General features: G+C 43.6%; 1 protein-coding gene across 1 annotated transcript; it reads right to left on the bottom strand.

Moving 5' to 3' along the window:
* Window positions 1–925: 925 nt before the first annotated feature.
* On the bottom strand, window positions 926–20,846 carry LOC114662246 (serine protease 27-like). The gene is made up of 6 exons (XM_028815639.2): window positions 20,779–20,846; window positions 11,400–11,435; window positions 5,843–6,005; window positions 2,940–3,211; window positions 1,904–2,052; window positions 926–1,764 (listed from the first exon to the last, which is right to left on the bottom strand). The coding sequence occupies exons 1-6, from the start codon at window positions 20,810–20,812 to the stop codon at window positions 1,507–1,509; spliced, it is 912 nt and encodes a 303-aa protein (XP_028671472.2). The 5' UTR covers window positions 20,813–20,846; the 3' UTR covers window positions 926–1,506.
* Window positions 20,847–22,795: the final 1,949 nt, after the last annotated feature.

Here is a 22,795-nt window from a genome sequence, read left to right as displayed (position 1 = left end):
ATAGAAGATCAAACACAGAACAAAGCATTTAACGTGCTACTTGAGAAACTAGTAAAATAAACGATTTTAAGATGAAGTTTATGATGTTCTACTTTAATGACAAAATAAACTACGTGATTAAAGTGGAAATTTCGTGATTACAGTTGACATTTCATGCTTTTTTCCCACTGTGTGCCTATGTTTTTTGTTTGTACCCTAATAAGCTTTCATACAACACTCAGACGGTGGGCTACGACTTGCCTTTTCACGGCGACTTTGATATGTGATTTCTTTTTTATTTCGGGCACTGTGCGACTTTGTGAACTTGAGCCTTTGAGTTTTTCCGACACTGTCACTCGATCAACTTCCTTTTGTTTTTTATCCCACTGTTTAAACCAACAAATAGTACGTTTTTCCTTTGCCTCCACTTGGTATTCACTGAAATTCTTATATTTTCCCCCCGTGCTTTTCCCATTGTCTTTTCACAGAAGGCTATTTATATTGATTTGCATATTCAAAGAGGCGTAATTCTGGGAGGAGTTGGGGCGGGACAGAAGGCGCGTGCACGTATGTTACTTTTCACGCTGATCGGGATTTATGTAGTGGAAGAACGTGAAAGTTTGCATACGCACAGATTCCTGCATCTGGATTTTTCTGTGCGTACGCACATTCCCGCTTTTGTACTTACACCATGTTATAGTGTGAGTTCTACGCACGGCGTTATACATGAGGCCCCAGGTTTCTACTTGTGCATGGAGAAAGCTGCACAGCCCACCCAAAGGAAATAATTATTGACTTACCCGCACATTTAAAGAAAAATAAAATGATCACAAGAAAATGAAACTATGCCTAAGCCAGGGCTGAGACCCTGATGAAAATGTAAGTTTGTTCACGAAAAGTTCTGCAGACCCCCAGGGTTGGGGAATGAGGACTCTCCAAATTGTGGGTATGAATCGCTTAATGTATGATGTTCTTAAATGGTATAATTTCCTTGTGTGTGCACTCCAAAAGCTAAATCCCCTCTAGAGGACAGAAACCCATGCAACCTGTTGTTAAACGTAAAGGTCTGTCACCTTTTTATCGTCTTTATCGATTAAAACATCGTCTGTTCTGTGCCAGGCATTACTTCAAATGCAACATTCTCCCCACCAGGCTGGCGTCATTCATCCTGAACTAGTGCAGTGAGTTCGCTGGATGTCCACAGCCCATTACACAGACAGCACGTGTTTACAGATCAGTTAGGTTTCTTGCTGCCTCCGAGTCCTAAAAAGAGTCCATTAAAATGAAGCAGCAACTAATTAACAAAAATGGCCGCACAGAAACCTCAAGTGTGACCCGCTTGATAGAGACTGATTGCTTAAGCCCGGGTGTCACCAAAACGATAACGCCACATTGTCATCACCTTTCCAGTTCAGAAGTAATCCTCCTTGGGACTTGAAGGTTGACTCGATGTCTGGGGGATATGATAAAATCGAGACCTGTCTGTGAGTAACCCCAAGACAGTAGAACTCGCTCATTCATTGACGATCAAAGTGACAGAATTGACAAAATCAACAAAGCAGAAAGAGGCAAAGTTTCTTCAAGGCGAGACACGCCAGAGGTCTGGTATTCGAGGATGGTGGTCACGTTGGTCATTTTCTGAATCCAGACTGTGAATGAGGAGGCGCGGGCATAGACTGTGGGCTTTCCCGCTTTGGCGCATCCGTCGCTAAAGCTGACAATACCCGCCAGAATCCAGGAGCCATTAGTGCTACTCTGGCACACCAGGGGTCCTCCAGAATCTCCCTGCAGAGACAAAAAGAGCGAGAGGGGGCAGAGACCCCTTAAATAATCAAAAGAGAACTCTCTGGGGGAAAAGCTGAGTGAATCGAGCAGAAAACAAAAATAATTAAAAAGATGAAAAGGAGGAGAGAGTGATGCCTACCTGGCAAGGGTCTTTACCCCCCACTGGGTAACCTGTGCAGGTCATGTCACTTAGTATGACCGTCTCGCCCTGATACATCACATTGCAGTCTGCGTTGGAGACGATTGGCACTTTCACCTGCTGAAGAATGCCAGGGCTCGGCAGGAGAACTGGAAAAGGAAATGAATAATTAGAGAGTCGCCTCGCCGACTCCCAGCTTTGTGATCAGCGGCTGTTTTTATTCTGAGGGTTACAATCTCACGTTCTTGAACCTGAGGCAAAGAGTGCAGCTGTTAGTGGATCCATTCCCAGGCCTTCCATGTCAACTGATCATAATCTGTTTAGATCCAAGAGATGGCAAAAGTCGAAGAGTTCACCAGAGTTTGAAATGTCTAGAGCGACATGACTGCTGCTGTACGGATTTCAAAAATGATTATGAGGTAGGACTGGGAGAACATAGCAGTAGTGAGGTCAAAGAGAGGAATGACACTAACCGAAAAGAATCAAAAAGCTGTAGCCTAAAAATTCTTAAAAAACAATAGAAAACCACACAAATCCCAAATAAATCCAATCTCAGATAGGCTAGAGTTGTGAGAGGAGCCCTTTATAGAGTCGCACCGATGATGACATCATCACGCCATCCTGCTGCATTGTGGTAATGAGGAGAGTCCTCAAAACGGCGACACCCCCTAAAAAAACAAAATGTCTGCTGAAACTAAAATTTAAATAAATGATCTCCAAACGAAAATCAGGTGTCAGAAATCTGGGATTATCCTGATTCCATTACTCGGTCTCCTGCAATACACCCAAGGTTTGACAGAATCACGACGATTTGTTTCATCATTTTTGTACCTTCATTTCCCAGTCCATCTTTAATAAATTTTGTCCTGCTAGACGTGATTTTTGGTATCAAAGCATCGCATGACCATGTCACTCACGGCCTATCGGGAAGACGTTCTTCTTGCTTTAACGGAGTGTGTGCCTAAGCTGAACTAAGAAGGAAATGGGTGGACGAGGCAGAAGAACGGGACTGGCACACAGCCTGGCAGTCACTCACCTCCTTCTCTGATGTTACCCCAGCCCGTCACCCAGCAGTTATCCTGAGCTGAGAAAGTGGAATTCTGGGTGGGGAGACACACTGGGAGGATCAGCTCCGTGTAGTTCACAGGCGCGTCCAGCTGCAGCAGGGCGATGTCATTTCCTTGGTCAAAGTTTATGTAGTCTGGATGGATGAAAATACTCTTCAAGTGACGGGTGACATTAATGGGGTTTATTCCATTGCTGAAGAGAATGCCGAGGTAAAGCTCGTAGTAAGAGGTGTTCAGGGAGCTGGAAGGCAAAAGAGAGATGGCTTTAATTTTTGAGAGATTTTCTTTCTGGTCTTCCACATACAAACTGAAGTACAGTTACAGCCGATTGGTTTTCTCCTAATGAAGAGTAAAACCATTTGCGTGAAATTCCATGTGCGGTGAAATTCATGAAGCAAGTTGCATTTTGCTTCTGGCGAAATTTGTGCCATTGACACAAGAAGAAAGCCATCTAGTTTCTGTCCTGAAGTGATTACGTGCATTAACACCGCAAGTGTCTGTCTGTCATTTAGGATTTAAATAAAGATTTGTAGTTAAAAAAATAAATAAATAATATGTCAGAAGTCCTCTCACACTGAGAATTTGTTGAAACGCCAGACATGTTCTTATAGTGCGCTCTCCAGCATTGCCAAGTATGGTAACAATCCTGGTGATCACAATCCTAAAGATGCACCAGAGACAGAAATGAACCTCCTGTGCATGAATCCCAAAAACCAGGTTGCTAGGTAACAGTAGGGGGGAGTGGCTTCCTGTGTCCTTGTGTTGATAGCGAGAGAGCAACGAAATCGGGAAAAGAAGCAGAGGCAGAGTCAGGAAAGGGTCGGATCTGTAAGATGTACCACTCCATGCCAAGGCCAAAGCAAGAAGCAAAACTCAAGGCCGATAAACCGCATGCAAGAGTTGAACCCAAATGTTATACAGTATGTGGAGTTTTGCTTCTTCCGGTGGTTTTTCTCGTGTGCCTTGAGTGCACTGCAGTCTTGCCAGGGTGTATTGGTTTGTAGCTGCCACAAAGGGACAGAAACAACAAATGATAAAGGTTTGGCGGGGGGGATCCACTCCGTATATTGTAGGGATGGCTGTAAAGAAACAAAATGTTTGTTAGTTTAACGAGTTCTCTCTTAGGACTGATTCCCACGTCAGACTGCTGCAAAGGAGGGATGGTGGGCTTATGTAGTTGAGCGGAGGACAGGAAGTGAGGTCATCTAGGGCGGGGAAGTACCAATGATGTCATTTGTTCCTGCAGGGATGGAGAACAGGCATTAGTGCACATGACTGGCCCCATTTACCGGCCTTTCAGCACTAACCAGACCTTCCTGCTGCTCCCCGTGCACATGTGTGTGACACCGGCCAGGAGGCCATAATGGGAGGAACAGGTGTATAAGGCCAGTGAGAGCAGCTCATTCCACCATACAACAGGTGCCAATATTACTCAGGGTGGATCACTTTAGGATACCCACAGGGTGGCATTGGAATTTGACTCTGGAGACGCAGCCCTGTCAGGGTCTATGGGTACTGCCAGAGGGTAGTGCTTCGCGTAAGACCCCGGAAACACTCCACAGGTCTGAGATAGGAAGCTGGAAGATGTCCTCAGTACAAAGCAGCGTGGTGACTGGCACAGATGTACCTCAGGTCTGGAGACCAACGTCTGGTCTGCTTGTGCACAGCTGGTAAGTCCCCTTGCTTGAGGCAGCTGTCCACGTGCAGGTAAGGCTGTACAGGTGGGGCGCTATAAAGCAGGTACCTCACACTCATATAAACCATAGAGTTAACAGTAACTGTAGGTATGCCAAAATAACAAACACACTAATCTTTATAATAATATATTCAAGGTACAGTGGAGTGGCTGCCATATTCTCAATGTGGTTAGCAGCTGAGAAGAGACGTCTGTGAGACAATAAAGGGAAACCAGGTGAACGATTTAAGGGTGGCACAGTTATTGTACATGAAGTGTCGTGGTGTGCAGTGCACATTACAAAGAAATGTGTGGTATTTGTCTATAAAAATATCATGAAGGGACTGCTGAGAGGGTTAACTCTTTGAGGGCTGAAGATTTTTTCAGTTGTCTTGGAGGATCTGATAAGAGAGAATAGCGAATGCGCAAAGCAAAATACTCCATAGACAACGTTTTGCGCATTGCTGCTGAATTGGACTCAGAAGTACTGCACTCCGATTTTGATGCAAGTGATCTGGAGATCATAAATGAAAGTGATGTAGCAGCATCAGCTGATCGGTCCCTAGCTGATTGTTGAGCTGAATGCTTTTGTGTAGCGACCAGCAGCTGCATGAAGTTACTACTGTACGTCATTATATGTCGACACCAGCCTCAAAAGAGTTAAGTAAAGAGACAGAAATGTCTGGGGCGACACTTAAAGGAGCTGGCTGATGTCATGTTCTTTCATGTACCCAGTAAGACTTGACATACCCATCATCACATACGCAGTTTTTCATAAAAGAATAAGAGCTTTACAGTAAGAGATATTGAGAAGCATAAGAATGTAGCAGAACGAGGCTTTTATTTGGGTTATACATTATTTGGGTGTGTAAGCCAATGAACCAATCGGAATGACTGCAAGCTTGTGAACCAATCAGAGTGAATGTCGGGTGATATGTAAACGTTAATTCAGCATTGTTATACAAATTCAGTTGTCTCGGCCTTTGCTCTCTGACCGTCCCTTTGAGACCTCCGCTCAGAGTGCTGTCCCTTAGCAGTCTGCTGTAACAGCGCAGAGAAATAAAAGAGACACGAGCAAGCTTCCTCCTGCCTGATTTCTGACTCAAAGCAGCCCTAGTTGGCGACGAGATTTCTTTCCTTAATATATTTCCAATGAATTTCTTCCACATGTCTTCAGCTGAAAGTGGGCTGACCCACCTTTTAAAGCAATGAGCAGCAGTGACCACCCACTCGTTTTGGATGACAGACCCTCCACATATATGCGAACCCATCCAACGTAGGCTCACTTGCCAAGGCCAGGCACCTTCTGTTGCTGCCGTTCCCCCAACAATTCTGCTGTTAATGACGGGGACCCCACATCCTATGGAAGAAAAAAAAAGGGAAACAGCAAACATCTTGTAAACGTCACGAAAAGCATCAGAGCAAAAGGAAATTCCCGTAAGGGCATCGTGTACACCACCATGCTGGACAGAAACCATTGAGGAAGAACGTCACCGCCCACAATCAAGTTATCTCCTGTCCCAGAGTTACTGTTGGGCAAACAGGTGGGCACAGAGACTTTACAATGGGGCTTGCAGCCCACCATGTCGTATAACAAACACCAGGATGGAGCTCTTAGGCAGTATAAGGGCTGGGGCCTGGCTGGGACTTGACCTGCGAGAAGTTTAAGGTTCTGTGTAGCAGTGAGACGTTTTGATTGGCGTGTTTTGTGTCATTTTATGTTCTTTTTATTACAGAGAGATTGTTTAGAGTTATTTTGATGAACTTCATTTCCTTTCTCGTTCTTTCCATTATTTGTTGACGTGACGTGATATATGTGTCACCTGACCACGATCGTCGTGTTTGTGATGTTACTGGAATTCCAGGTTAAATATGCTGATGGTCCCTTTAGACATTATCCTTCAGCTGGATAAAGAACAAATCTCTTTAGCGTTAGTTACTTCCTTTGTCACGATGATTATTTAGTTGCATTTTCGTACTTGGATTGGGGTTTTTTGAGGTTGGGTATTGTCTTCTTTTTATAAAATGCTTTAAATTTTTAACGATTTAGATGTTGTGTTTTGTTTTGCAATGTCTTGGGCGCCATTTTAGGTCCTCAATCGCCACCATCTTGAAATCCCGACTTTAGGTCCGCTCTCCTGCGTTTCGAGGGCGTGGCCTCTGAGGTCGTGACCGGTGGTTAATCGAAGGGACGCGATAAAAGAATGGCTAAGGATTCATTTTCTTATCCGATCTGCATATACCAAAACTCTCTAAAAGCCTTGTGCAAACTCTACTCACGTGTCACGTTTGGTTTTGACCTCTTGTTTGTTCTCTCGACATCGAATTTTGTCTCTCGTGTTTGCATTGCTTTCCTTTTTTTCTCAGCCCTCTTTTGTTTTCAAAGCATATCTTTCAGTGCTGCTTGCTCAGAATGTTTACCTACCAGTTTGCTGACAGAACATTCTCAAACAAGCAAGTATAGCATTAGTTTAGGATTTTTTGTGAGGTAAACTCTGTTCCCAAAGTCACTCCGGAATGCACAGGAGATTCCCTTCGAAGGGCGAAAGCATTGTCCATCCAAACTTCAAGTTATCGGCCCTTATCCCAACAAGTATTTTTGGTATTATTGTATTAGCCAGATGGTGGATAGGGTCCTTAGAGTTATTGGCTCGTTTGCTGTCTTTCTCCAGGCTCCCCTCTGACCTTATGGGCTTTGGAGTTGGGTTAGGCCATGGGGGATGTGATGCTTGATCCTCGTCAATCCAGGCTCCCCTGGCCCTGTAGGCTTTGAGTTAGGGTTAGGTTCTGGAAAGAAGCTTCCTGGCCTCTAAGCTTCGAGGGACTTCTCACTTGGCATTGTGTGCTGTGATTATGTGGGCCATATCTGGGTACAGATATAGTGGATAGGGTCAACTGGATAGATATACAGTGGATGGGGTCCATAAATTTATCGGCTTGTTGGCTCTCCAGCCTCCCCTTTGGCCTCGTGGGCTTTGAACTATGGTATGGGTCTGTCCACAGAGTCATATGGCCCTTGTCATCCAGGCTTGCTGCTGGGGTTTTCATCTGGTCATGACCCTTGTCATCCAGGTTCCGCCTAGCCCTGTAGGCTTTGCAGTAAGGTTAAGGACTGGGAAGTAACCTTCTCACCTACAAGCCCTGAGGGCTTCTCCCTTGGCCTTGTTCCCTTCTTATGTGGGCCATATCTGAGTACAGATACTAGATTAGGTACTTAGTGTTATCGGGTTTTTAGCTCTCCAGTCTCCTCTTTGGCCTTGTTTGCTTTGAGCTGTGGTATCGGTCTGTCCACGGAGTCACTGACCCTCGTCATTCAGGCTCCCTTAGGGACCTGTAGACTTTGAGTAAGATTAACATCTGGAAAGTATCCTCCTGGCCTCTAAGTTCCAAGGGCTCTTCCTTGGGCCTTGTTCCCTTCTTATGTGGGCTATATCTAGGTACAGATACTAGATAACATCCTAACGTCAAGTAGGAGGTCAAGTGCATCAGGAATAGTAAAGGGGAATTAAAAGATACAGACAGTGAAATAGCGGATGCCTTAAACTTACATTTTTCTGAGTTGTTTACAAGTGAGCAAGTGGATAACCTCCCAGAGGTAACAGGGACTACTAAGGAGGTACTGAGGGATTTGGAAATTGTAGAGGGAGAAGTGCTGCTCAGATTAAATAAGCTGAAATCGAACAAATCACCAGGACCAGATAATATTTATCCTCGTGTTCTTAAGGAGGCTAGTGAGTGCAGATATAAACCCTTGACGCATATTTTTAGAAAGTCATTGCACACTGGAGAGATTCCGAAGGACTGGAAAATGGCAAATATCATCCCATTATATAAAAAGGGTGACAGGGCAGATCCAAGCAACTATAGGCCAGTAAGCTTAACATGCATCACAGGAAAATTAATGGAAGGAATTATTAAGGATAAGATCGAGCAACACCTGGCAAGGACAGGAATTATTAGGAACAGTCAGCATGGGGTCAGAAGAGGGAGGTCGTGTTTTACTAACATGCTGGAATTCTATGAGGAGGCAACAAAAGGATATGACCAGAGTGGAGCTTATGATATTATTTATCTGGACTTTCAGAAAGCATTTGATAAGGTGCCACATGAGAGGTTGGGCATCAAATTAAAAAGAGGTGGGAGTTCAGGGGGGTGGCACGGTGGAGCAGTGGGTAGCGCTGCTGCCTCGCAGTTGGGAGATCTGGGGACCTGGGTTCGCTTCCCAGGTCCTCCCTGTGTGGAGTTTGCATGTTCTCCCCGTGTCTGTGTGGGTTTCATACCAGACTCTGGTTTCCTCCCACAGTCCAAAGACATGCAGGTTAGGTGGATTGGCGATTCTAAATTGTCCCTAGTGTGTGCTTGGTGTGTGGGTGTGTTTGTGTGTGTCCTGTGGTGGGTTGGCACCCTGCCCGGGATTGGTTCCTGCCTTGTGCCCTGTGTTGGCTGGGATTGGCTCCGGCAGACCCCCGTGACCCTGTGTTCAGATTCAGCGGGTTGGAAAATGGATGGATGGATGGGAGTTCAGGGTGATGTGCAGAGGGTGATGGTGCGAGGAACCTCATCAGAATTGGCCGATGTTAAGAGTGGTGTTCCACAGGGGTCAATGCTAGGGCCGCTGCTATTTTTAATATATATAAATGATTTAGATAGGAATATAAGTAACAAGCTGGTTAAGTTGCAGATGATACTAAGATAGGTGGATTAAACAGATAATTTGGAATCCGTTATATCATCACAGAAGGACTTGGATAGCAGACAGGCTTGGGCAGATTTGTGGCAGATGAAATTTAATGTCAGTAAATGTAAAGAATTACACATAGGAAGTAAAAACGTTAGGTTTGAATACATAATGGCGGTCGGAAAATCGAGAGTCCACCTTATGAGAAGGATTTAGGACTCATAGTGACTCTAAGCTATCGACTTCCCGACAGTGTTCAGAAGCCATTAAGAAGGCTAACAGAATGTTAGGATATATAGCACGATGTGTGGAGTACAAGTCACAGGAGGTTCTGCTCAACCTTTATAATGCACTGGTGAGGCCTCATCTTGACTACTGTGTGCAGTTTTGGTCTCCAGGCTACAAAAAGGACATAGTAGTGCTAGAAAAGGTCCAGAGAAGAGCTACTCAGCTGATTCCAGGGCTACAGGGGTTGAATTATGAGGAAAGATTAAAAGAGCTGAGCCTTTACAGTTTAAGCAAAAGAAGATTAAGAGGTGACATGATTGAAGTGTTTAAAATTATGAAGGGAATTAGTGCAGTGGATCGAGACTGTTATTTTAAAATGAGTTCATCAAGAACACGGGGACACAGTTGGAAACTTGTTAAGGGGAAATTTCACACAAACATTAGGAAGTTTTTCTTTACACAAAGAACGATAGAAACTTGGAATAAGCTACCAAGTAGTGTGGTAGACAGTAAGACGTTAGGGTCTTTCAAAACTCGACTTGATGTTTTCTTGGAAGAAATAAGTGGATAGTACTGGCGAGCTTTGTTGGGCTGAATGGACTGTTCTCGTCTAGAGTGTTCTAATGTTCTAAGACAAAGCCCATGTTCTAATGTTCTAGAGATATCGTCTTTTTGGCTCTCCTTTGGCCTGGTGGGCTTTTAGTCGCGGTATGGGTCTGGCCATGGAGTCACTGGCCCTCACCATCCAGACTTCCAATGGGATTTGGTCCTGGCCACAGAGTCCCTGACCCTCGTCATTCAGGTTCCCTAAGGTACCTGTAGGCTTTGATAAGGTTAAGAACTGGGAAGTGGCCTCCTGGCCTTTAAGTTCCAAGGGCTTCTCCCTTGGCCTTGTTTGCATGGCTTGTTTTTGCTTTTAGTAAATGCATCTTTCCGTTACTTGGTACCAAATATCCAATCCACACCATGAGGAAGTAGGTTCTATAGGTTAGGGTTAGGTAGATTTTACTATACCAGAATAAAAAATTTAATTGGCTTCATTTCAGTTTTTTGAACTTCTGTTCATCATGACTTGTGACTCAGCTTTTGCCCTCGTGCTTTGTTTGCTTGATCTCTCATTTCTCTTTCGATATTGACCCAGTCTTTCTAAAATTCTGATTCTTTGTCTGAAAAGTTCATCTCTTGTTCAAATTCTCCTCACAATAATCTTCACAGACATTGTGAGATATTATGGAGAACAGCATTAGAGCCTTAACTTATCTTGATACCCTTGTGACCCTGTGTTCGGATTCAGCGGGTTGAACAATGGATGGCTGGACTTATCATGATAGAGAAACCACTGGAATTGGTAAAAGACTTGTTTTATCACCACCACAAGAGGGAGATATGTCCCTACAGATCACATTTTCAATGTTCTGTTTAGCCAGTTTGGTGGCAGGTTCACCTTCTGCAACTGCTGTATCACCAATGATGGAAACCCCAGAAGGGAAAACAGCAAATGAAGGCCATTCAAGAATGAAGAGTGCTGCCGCTATCAAGAATCTGCCTAATGGTCCCTTGAAATTACTTCTATGGAGTGTTCAACTATTTATTGGAACTCAGTGTGACCCCTTCTCACAGTCTTCTTTTATTTTTGTTCTTTATTTCACTTTTTACAATTTCTTTTATTAGGAATTTGTTTGTTTTATTAGGAATGCGTTAGTTTGGGAAGAGAAGATGATAGAAAGGTAGTGTTGAGAAGCAGAAGACTTTCCTGAGGAGAAATTGTGTGCAATTCTTCTCACTCATGTGGATCGGACCACCCTTGTGTTGACCTGCTAAGTGCAAGAACAAGAAAGATTGTCTCACCTGGATGTTGTGCTTGTCCATGACCCACCAGCAGAACTGAAACATAAAGAAAGGAGTGAAAATTATGTTATTATTTAATTATTTCATAGATGCCTTGTGAATTTCCCCTTGGGGATTAATAAAGTATCTATCTATCTATCTATCTATCTATCTATCTATCTATCTATCTATCTATCTATCTATCTATCTATCTATCTATCTATCTATCTATCTATCTATCTATCTATCTATCTATCTATCTGATCCAAAGCAACTTACAAAGCAAGATAAATCCAGATGAGAATGGTTAGATAAACAACAGAGAACAAGACAAAAAAACGAGCAAGAGGATGCCATACAACTAGACCCAGAGACCCATTGGTGGCCTTTCTCAGACTTACTTATTATCGGCACGAACAACATACAATGTTTCAAATATATCTCAGACCTAAATATTACTTTTGTCTCTAGGGATATACTGTATTTAAATATACAAAGGCTGAATATCTTTGGTTATAGCCATTTATCAACTAAAGATGTCTTACTTGACATACCATTCCCTATTATTGGGTGGAGCTCTCACCCTCAGCCTTAATAAACCTCTCAGCATGGATTGTATGGCAAACCCCTGGCTGCTCCAAGTGCTCGTAAAAAATATCTACAGGTCAAATTCTGTTACAACAAAGTGCCACGGACCTAAAAAATATTTTGTAGTAATGAGATTCTGTATTTGTCGCTATAGTGCTTTCTTTAGCTTGCGTCCAGGCGTTTGCAATCATTTCAGTAGCTGCTTCCACATTCATTTTCATCTCCTCCTGCCTACAAGTTATGCTGGCGAGAATTTTTCCCAACATTTCCTTTGTGATAATACATTTTCAGGGTACAAATGATGCCCAAAGAATCTTCCTTTTTTTCTTCTTCATACTGTCAGGATTCTGAACTCTTTTCGGAGTGCCACAGAAACAAATCCGAGCCGATCGCGGTTGCAGTGTGATGTAGGGAACATTATAAATGCAACGGCGCAGTATTACTTGGCCTCTAACCTGACCCTGACCCTGACCCTGCCTGACTGCTGTGTCTGTGTATAGGAGAGCGGTAGATCCCGCTACAATAGGACCCTGAGCTTCGCAATTTCGTCTATCTGTATAGTTGTATATGGCTGAGATGACAATAAAGTTCACTTTGACTTTGCCTTTGACTTTGAATAAATAACCAGGCTGTTCCTGTTTGAAGCGGAATAAAGTTGGTTTTGCTAAAGTACTGAGACTCAGCCTCGTGTTTTGGGGTGCAAGACAGCGACTCGCACATCACAACATCCTTGTCAAGTTGTCACAGCCAGCTTCCCAAAATGTCTTGAGTCGTCCAAAATCGCCGGTTTGCTTTATACTCACACGGAAGGAATGTAACGCAACTTAAAACACTGAGGACAGGTCAGCTTGCCAAAGATGAGAGGAATAATGGCTTTATTGATGTCTTCGAATGCAGCAGTTCACGTACGTTTGCGCTGAGGCCTAAGGTTTGCAACCCGAGAATTTTCTTCTGTTTTTGCTCCGTCATTTCAAGAAAGTTGACAGTGTTGATGGCAAAATTCCAAATTCACTGACAACGTCTTTTATCCTTTTTTGCCGGAATCGAGAGCCACAAAAATGTCAAGTTGTTTTTTCTTCTTAATGTGAACTGTCGTCGTATTTTTTGTGTCTGCTGTTTCTAAAGGATGATGACAATGAGTTAAATTCAAATGGATGTTTTTCAAATGTTGACGAGCGATAAGCAAAAGGTATCACTGAAAACAAACACAGCAAAAAAAAAACAATACGAGGAAAGAGAAAAATGACAATGTTTGTGTTTGGGGATTGTCGTGTACAACTGAGCTGCGACCACAGAAATAACTGACCTGCGGATGATTCATTCAGGCACTTCAAGAGCAGTTTGTTGTAATGAAAGTATCTGCTGAATGTATTTCGTAGTAACGAGATTTTTATAGACTCCGTCTTATGGGGAAACTGTCGGGACCATAAAAATACTTTGTTGTAAAGATATTCATTGTAACGGAATTTGACTTGTGCTTTATTACTTCAGATATAAAAACAACAACTTTCAAAAGTGATATGGTATTTGTTACATGAATAATAATAATACCAACTAGAACAAGGAATAATAGAAAATAAGATTGATAGTAAAGTCTTAAAGAACACACTGGATCAGGTTTACAGCAACATACAGCAGGGCTGCACCCGACTCTCACTTCGGACACTCGGACCACATCTCTCTGTTCCTGTACCCGGCGTACAGACAAAGGCTGAAACAAACAAACCCCATCATTAAGCGACTGAGAGCTCCCTGCAGGACTGTTTCACTCAGACAGACTGGGATGTGTTTAGGATTGCAGCCACTCTGGAGGACTCTTCTATCAGCGTACAGGACTATGACTGGGTATATTGACAACATCATGCCCACACTACCAGTCAGGAAGTTCCCCAACCAGAAGCCCTGGATAAACAGTCAGGTATGCCACATGCTGCGTGCCCGCTCTCTTGCATTCAGATCAGGCACTGAGACGGAGTACAAAGCTGCGAAGTACGGACTAAGAAAAGCCATCACGGCAGCCAAGGGGCACTACAGAGAGAAGCTGGAGGGCTTCTATTCTACTGCTGACTCTGGACGTATGTGGCAGGGCCTACAGGACCACCACCAGCACAATTAGCTCCACCGACAGTCTGCAGGATGATCTCAACACTTTCTACACCCGCTTTGAGACATCCAGCAACAGCACAGAGTGGAGGTACACACACACACACCTGGACCACCCAACTCCCCCGCCTCCCCCAATGGTCTCTTCAGTTCAGGTACACAAAATACTAAGGAAGATCAACCCCTGTAAGGCAGCAGGACCAGACAACATCTCTGGGTGGGCTCTCAGAGCATGTGTCAATGAGCTGGCTGATGTTCTCTGCTCCATCTTCAACCTTTCCCTCAGTCCTGCTTTAAGACTACAATCATCGTCCACCTTGCTAAAAAAAATCCCACCCACCTACCTGAATGACTACAGGCCAGTAGCACTCACTCCAATCATCATGGTGTGTTTTGAGAGAGTGGTGTTGGCCCACATTCAGAGCAGCAAACCGGACACTCTGGACCCCCGGCCCAATAGGTCCACCTCAGATGCCATCGCGGCCGCACTACATCATTCCCTCTCCCATCTGGAGAACAAAGACTCCTACATCAGGATGCTCTTTGTTGACTACAGCTCCACCTTTAACACGGTTATCCCCCATAAACTGTCTGCACGTGGCCTGCACCCCACCCTCTCTGACTTGCTCCTAGACTTTCTGACTGGCACGCCCAGGATTTCAGCCACCATTATCACAAACACAGGCACCCCACAGGGTTGTGTCCTCAGCCCCATCCTCTACACCCTGTTCACCCACAACTCTGGTGCCTCTCACAAAGATAACATCATCCTAAAGTTCACAGATGAAACTGCAGTGATAGGACACATCTCTGGTGGGGATGAGGTGGCCTACAGGAGGAAGGAGGACAGTCTGGAATCATAATGTGAGGATAACAACCTCACCCTCAACACAGACAAGACGAAGGAGGTGATAGTGGACATGAGGAAGGAGAGGAGACCTCACCGGCCACTGTTCATCCAAGGGCTTGAAGTGGAGAGGGTAAGCAGCATTAAATACCTGGGCATCTACATCAGTGAGGACCTCACTTGGACACTTAACACCACACAGCTGGTCAAGAGGGCTCAACAGCATCTGTACTTTTTGAGGAGGCTGAGGAAGTTTGGTATGTCGACTAAGATCCTCGGCAACTTCTATAGCTGCATTGATGAGAGCATCTTGACCAGCTGCATCACCATGTGGTATGGCAACACTACGGCTATGGGCCGCAAACGCCTGCAGAGAAGATCACCAGGACCCCCCCCCCCCCCCCCCCCCCCCCCCCCCCCCCCCCCCAACACGAACTGTTCACACTTCCACCCTCAGGCAGGAGGTACAGACGTATGAAATGCAGGACTTCCAGGCTAAAGAACTCTTTCTTTCCCAAGGCCATTAGACTCCTAAATAACTGACAGGAGTTCATAACCGTGGGCCACCTCATTCTATCAACCTCACACAACTGTATTGGACTTGTCCATCACACACCTACCTACATTATTACATTTTATACTTCTATTCTGTTTTTATACTTTATGCTGCCTCTGTTACTTATTATCTATCTGCTACTTATTATTTATGTTTATACGTTGGTTTTGTCATTTGGTGTGGACAACAAAGAAAGAATTTCATTGTACAGGGAAACGTGTTTCCTTACTGTGCACAGGACAATAAACTTGAACTTGAACTTACTGAAAAAGTAATCAGAGATGTCAAGGATGAATGTCCTAGGGTGGCATTGATTTAGCAATTCATGAAATGCCGTTGCAATTCCACAATTTACAAATGAAAGTATAGAGTGGTGAACAAAAAACAATTTGACCTTAATTGAAAAATTTAGTTGTTTTTAAAAGCTTTTCATTCTGATGTTTTATTCAATTTGAAGGCAGACTGTTCAATAAAGGATAACAAGAAAAGCAAAAGAATATTTTATTTAAGGTCAACATTCAGTTGTCCCTGCAAACCTTTTAGCTCCAGCGTTAGTCTTCCGTTATTTATCACTTCCTGTTTTGAATGAATGTCCAGTTTTGAGAAATTTTTAAACTTAGATATATAATCTTCCGTTTTGACAGTCAGTCGGAACATAAAATAAAAATAAACGGAGCGCTGCAGTGCACGTGACTTTCTGATCTCGCTAACCTATCGGTGCTTCTGCGCAGAAGAACAGCAAAATCGAGCGCCTCTTGGGCTCACGTGCGCCCCCTGCAGGCCGGCACGGTACTGTCTGCCTCACTCACCCTGTGCCTTTTCACTGCGCTTTTATGTCCAATCAGCAAGACTAAATATGTCAGACACATTCATTAAAGATATTAGCCAGACTGTGGTAAGTCAGGGTGTATAATAAACGTGTCTGCAAACCTTATATTGATGACATACAGAGAGACAGCGACAGGCACGCGCTAATCACTGGCATCAACCCCGTCAGTGTGTGAGGAGAGCGCAGTCTCGTCGCTACCGCACCTCGCGTTTCTCCCGTGTAGTTGAGCAGGAAATGCGCCAATTCAGCATATTTTGACTATAAAATGATCACAATTATTCGAATCATACAGAAAACAAATTTATAGCACAGACCAGTGGACACGTTTATTTTATGTTATTGTACAAAATTCCCAGCTGTATGCTGAACAAAGGCAAGACACGCCCCACAAGACTACTGCGCATGCACAGCGTTTTGTTCCTGAATTGTAACGCGCTTACACTCTCTACCTGCTTGTTTGCATTTTTCCAAGTTACAGTTTGCTGTTACCTTTTGTAACTGTGTGTTGTGCGTTACTGCTACAGTGGTTTTGCAGCGTTCACTGTAACTTAATATATTAGTTAATGTTGCAACTTATGTTGATGGTCAGTGCAAATATACCCATCCATCCATTTTCCAACCCGCTGAATCCGAACACAGGGTCACGGGGGTCTGCTGGAGCCAATCCCAGGCAACACAGGGCACAAGGCAGGAACCAATCCCGGGCAGGGTGCCAACCCACCGCAGAGTGCAAGTATACAAAAGCGCTATTATGGCTGTGTTTGCTGTTTGTAAATGAACTTATTGTTAAGTCTGTGCACTGTTGCCCTTTGGGGAGAGATGCGCTGTACTTCACTTCGCCTCAGGACGTTGAAATTTGTTAATTTTTGCATTATTAAAAGTAAAGTTTTTTTTTTTTTTTTTGTAAACGAATGCCGTCTAGGGCGTTTCGCTGTACCTTTTATTCTGGTAAATAGTGCCATCTACTGGTTAGATTAAACAATACGTAACGTTCAGTAATTGATGTTTAACACTGCTCTTCCTGAATACTGTGTAACTTTGACATTTAATTAGTTATATGCATATATGTATTTCATTTGTATTTGTGCACTTATTGTATTCATTTATTTTAGTTTAGATACCACAAATACACTTACGTATACAAATCTATTAAAGTACTTGAAGCAAGATGGAAAAGGGTGTGATCTTCTCTCTGGTGTAACTGCGGTTCTCTCTAACCGAAGAATTAGGCCAGCAGGTGTACAATCAGCACAGTAACGTACAACTGTCCCTCACAGTTATCATTATTATTATTATTTACTTTTCATGTCCCTGTTGCTCATATCCCACTAGGTCGCTTTCTAAATATTTCTGCCTTGTTCACATATCAGGAACCTTTCGAAAGCCAGAAAAGCCAAATTCATATGCAAAGAACTCTTTCGTTGTCAAGCGATAAGATTAAGAAGAACCACACAGCCCAATAAAAAGCCATTCAGCACTGAAACAAATGACATGTCGGATTAAAATAATAAAAAAAAAAGACAGTCGGTTGCATATAATAAAATTGTTTTCATCAAAAATAATGTGATTAGGTGGCACGGTGGCACAGTGGTAGCGCTGCTGCCTTGCAGTTAGGAGACCTGGGTTTGCTTCCCGGGTCCTCCCTGTGTGGAGTTTGCATGTTCTCCCCGTGTCTGCGTGGGTTTCCTCCCACAGTCCAAAGACATGCAGGTTAGGAGGATTGTACTTGGTGTGTGTGTGTGTTTGTGTGTGTCCTGCGGTGGGTTGGCACCCTGCCCAGGATTGGTTCCTGCCTTGTGCCCTGTGTTGGCTGGGATTGGCTCCAGCAGACCCCCGTGACCCTGTGTTCGGATTCAGCGGGTTAGAAAATGGATGGATAATGTGATTAATGCACTAAATGAATATATCCTGACACAACATGATATTTGTATATAAAATGAATGAAGCTTTTTCATTCTCTGTTAAATTAATTATATTATGTTAAATGAACGTGTCAATAAAGCATAATATTTTAACAATTATTTTATACATTTTTTTAAAAATGCATCTCACCGAGTTACTTAGCTATAAACTTTTTAGGTTGTCATTAGACTTGTTCCAGTATCATTTTATAGTTCATGTCAGTTATTAATAAGAAATAAACAGGTTTGCTTATACCAATTTTTATTATTTTATTTATTTTGCCTGGTATGGCAACTGCAACATATCCGACCACAAAGGATAGTGAAGACAGCAGAGAACATTATTGGGGAGCCTCTCCCTTCACTACAGGACATATTTTACAAACGTAGTGTCCTGTGCACTGTGCAGGACCCCCTTACACCCCTCACATGGACTTGTCACACTTCTGCCATCCAAGAGAAGACACCACAGCATTAGAGCCAAGTCTGCCAGGCTGCAGGAGAGTTTTTACCCCCAAGCTGTTAGACTCCTTAACACCAGGCTGCCCCCTGGGACCTTCCACACGTCCTCGACCACCTCGACAAACAGAACTTTTATACATGCGAGCCACTGACCTGTAAAGACGAGTGTGCAGGGAGAGAAGAACTGAAAATCTCATACTGACCTTTAACTATTTGGACATTCTTGTTATCCTTCTGCTGTGAAACATTCTGACCTGTCATTGTCTACACGTCTTAAACAATTATTATCATACACTGATGACTTCTGTAATATCTATATCTATTATTTATTATATTACATATCTATTGACTATATTTAGGTATCTAGATTGCAAATACCAAATATTTACATCAATGTTCATATTGCTAACTACACGATCTGATCTGACCAGTATTGCTGCTACTTCTTTGTCTTGTCTAGTTTGTGTTTTAATTTTAAATTTAAATCCATCCATTCATTATCCAACCCGCTATATCCTAACTACAGGGTCACGGAGGTCTGCTGGAGCCAATCCCAGCCAGCACAGGGCACAAGGCAGGAACAAATCCTGGGCAGGGTGCCAGCCCACCGCAGGGCACACACACACACACACACACACACCAAGCACACACACACCAAGCACACACTAGGGCCAATTTAGAATAGCCAATGCACCTAACCTGCATGTCTTTGAAAAGGTGTGAGGAAACCCACGCAGACACGGGGAGAACATACAAACTCCACGCAGGGAGAACCCAGAAGCGAACCACAGGTCTTCTAACTGTGAGGCAGCAGCGCTACCCACTGCGCCACCGTGCCGCCCTTTAAATTTAAATCTTAATTTTAATTCTTTTTTTAATTTATTATTTGCACGTCATGTTGTTACACTGTGGACCCTGATCTTCACAATTTCGTCTATTTGTATACTTGTATATGACAATAAAGTTCACTTTGACTTTGACTTTGAAGTACACTGCTGCTTTGGCTGTGCCAGAATGCCGTGATCAATGTATATGGAGCACAAAATGCACCTTGGATAGAGCGTTATATTATAAAATACATTTATTTATATGTATGTAAGTGTATAGGATAAATGTTAAATATTAGTAAAATATAAGGTGCAAAAATTGCAGCTTGGCACCGTCTTTCAAATATATGTTGTTTTTTTTTTATTTTCAAACGAGCAAATTCGGCGACTGCATTGTATTGTATTCGGGTGTATTATTTATTTGTCTGTATTAATAGTAATTATCTGTTTGAGCAATGCTAAAATGAAGAGCAATACTGAAAGTAGTTGAGCCGTAACGAAAGTCAGGGTTTTTCTTTTTTTTCCAAGTCCGTAAACGTACCCTTACTAAGCGAGTAAATCAAGACAACTTCATAGTACATTTACTGGCTTGTGATGGTCGCTAGTGAGCACAGTCAGTCCGTCAGTCTCCAACCCGCGATATCCTATAGCCAATCCCAGCCAGCACAGGGCGCAAGGCAGGAACCAATTCCGGCCAACCCACAGCAGGACACACACACACCAAGCACACACACCAAGGACAATTGCCAGTACAGCTAACCTGCATGTCATTTGGATCCTGGGAGGAAACCCACGCAGACACGGGGAGAACATGCAAATTCCACGCAGGGAGGACCCGGGAAGCGAACTTACTGCGAGGCAGCAGCACTACAACTGCGCCACCGTGCCTCCCCAGTTTGAAAAAAATTCAAAAGAGAATACATGGAATAATGATAAACGGGGTAACGTTAGTCTATGTGATTAAGTGTTCTAAATGAATATCTGAATATTTCTCGTGTGTGTTTTATTATTATTATTTTTTTTACTTTTATTTCACAGACTGTTTTCCTCCTAACCGGCGACAAGAACTCAAACGCGCACTCAGTCGCTTCTTTGAAAGCTACGTGACTTTACTGCCCAGTTACTCAGACTCCGCTGACGGTGAATCCGCTCTGTGCTTATTAATTTACGGTGAGGACTAAATAGAACTATTCTGACTTCTACCTAAATGACGGGCTACAAATCCCACTTAATACCACCAGCTGTCGCCCCGAGTGCAGCAAACACATAGAAACTTGTGAAGCTTACCGAGCTGGAGAAGGAAGAGCAGCTGAATCGTCATGTTGGTGGAGTGAAGACAAAACACCCCGCCTGGAAACTCCAACAAAGCCAGTTCTGACAGCGCCCTGAGGCCAACAAGCTTTTTGCTTTTTCTTCTTCCTCTTTGTTTCAACGACAGGACAAAACCCTGCTGGCCGACTCTGAGGTCCTCTTGAAAACTCGTCCACACACACACTCAAGGTGCCAACGTCAGCGATGCCATGGGGCAGGGGGGTCCTGCAGTTATGCAGTGGCTGCTGGTTTTTCAACCCTGGCCTCGCAGATAATGAAACTCCATCTTTAATTCTAAGGCTTGTGCGCGCTCTCCTCTTCAGCACACTGTCTGCCCACTTTTCATTTTCTGACAACATTATTCGTATGTTTTGGGGTCCTGAACAGATTTGTACCTCTTGGTCCTTCCTTTCATCACTCATTTTATAACAGAGATGCTTCGTGATGCACGTTCGCAGGTTTCAGTTGGAAGCCCATGAGCTGGCGAGCTGGGGGTGTCCCTTTGTCATTTGCACCTCATTATTAACTGATGGCGGGTTATGAAAACTGGAGACCACTCAAAGCCAACTAAACTAAAACTAAATGGGGCCATTAAAGGGTCTGAATCGTGACAAGCGGGCTAACTAAAAAAAAACAGATTGCTTTACTAGTAAATCCAGTGGCATGCAAAAGTATTCAACCCCTTGAAATCCATCCCAATTTTCTGTATGACAGAAGACCTGTCCACATATTTATTATCCATTCAGAAGTTTGAATGTGAGCTCTTCTGCTGTAACGAGACAAATAAATCATTTTCTGTGGACATTGCACTGAAGAACTCTGTGTTTGTGTGTTTAAACTTTAAGGTTTACGCAAGTGAATCACAAGTGACACTAAGGTGACAGTCCTAATTAAACGTAATGAGATCCGACTTTTAGATCTCTCTGGATATCCAAAGCCCCCTTTGTATGGACCATCATCTTTGTTGGACAATCCCTGCAAAAATGAAGACCAAGGACCATCTGCTGATGTGACAAACAAAGTCCTTGAAAGACACAAGGCAGGAAATGGCTACAAAAAATGATTGCACTGCTGGGTCTATCATCAGAAAAATGGAGGGTCCATCATGGTGGCCAGACTCTCACTAGAACAGGCCATTCAGAGCAGGACATCAACTAAAAATCTTAGACGTCTGCAATGTTCTTTGGTTGAAACTGCAGTGAAAGGTGCAGGGGGTCCACAATTTCAAGAGCTCTCCGTTAAACAGACCTCTACGGGTGGGGAGCCAGAAAGATGCCATTCCTTAAGAAGGTCCACATTGAATCACGTATGGCGTTTGCTACAAAGCATGAGGGAGAAAGGTTTTATGGTCTGATGAGGCCAAAACAGAACTTTCTGGCCCGACTTCACAGAGGTGGCTAACTAAACTAACACTGGCCGGGCCTCAGGAAACACCAGAGCTATGGAGACATATGGTGGTGGTGGCAGCATCAGGCAGTGGGGACCGTTTTTCATGTACTGGGACTGGGATTCTTGTTAGAGCTGAAGGGACAATGGATGGACACAAATATCACACAATATAGCAGGAGGACTTGTTCCAGTCTGTTGTGAACCTGCCATAGTCTGAGAGAAGATTCACCTTTCAACGTGACAAGGACCAAATGTGACACTGGAATGGCTTTGAAACAGAAAGGTGAATGTTCTGGAAAGGCCGAGTCAAAGCCCTGATCTGAGGATTGGTGGCACTTTTGAAAACTGCTGGCCAGAGGTGCCATCCTACCAGCCTAGAGGGTCTCTAGAAATTCTGCCAAGAAGAATGGGGAAGAATCACAATGTGCCAAACTGGGACATACTGGCATAGCCAAAGGAGTGGAGGCTGTTACTGCAGCAAAAGGAGTCTCGACAAAGTATGAATATGGAGGGCTTGTATACCTTGGCAAACACCAACTGTAGAGTTTTACTTCTTCATTTAAATATCTACAGAAAATGGTTTATTGTGACTTCGGGAATGTAT

Source organism: Erpetoichthys calabaricus, chromosome 12 (genome assembly GCF_900747795.2).
Source record: "Erpetoichthys calabaricus chromosome 12, fErpCal1.3, whole genome shotgun sequence".
Classification (NCBI taxonomy): domain Eukaryota; kingdom Metazoa; phylum Chordata; class Cladistia; order Polypteriformes; family Polypteridae; genus Erpetoichthys; species Erpetoichthys calabaricus.
The sequence above is the reverse complement of the archived record's forward strand: the minus strand, read 5'-3'. Positions and strand labels throughout refer to the sequence as shown.

What these genes read in the sequence shown, in the direction of transcription:
- LOC114662246 (XM_028815639.2), bottom strand. Translation starts at nt 20,812, where the DNA reads ATGACGATTCAGCTGCTCTTCCTTCTCCAGCTCG. An exon ending in TGGACAAGCACAACATCCAG is followed by an intron (nt 6,006 to 11,399) that starts GTGAGACAATCT and finishes TTTCTTCCATAG; the next exon opens with GATGTGGGGTCCCCGTCATT. An exon ending in GGGGTAAAGACCCTTGCCAG is followed by an intron (nt 1,765 to 1,903) that starts GTAGGCATCACT and finishes TTGTCTCTGCAG; the next exon opens with GGAGATTCTGGAGGACCCCT.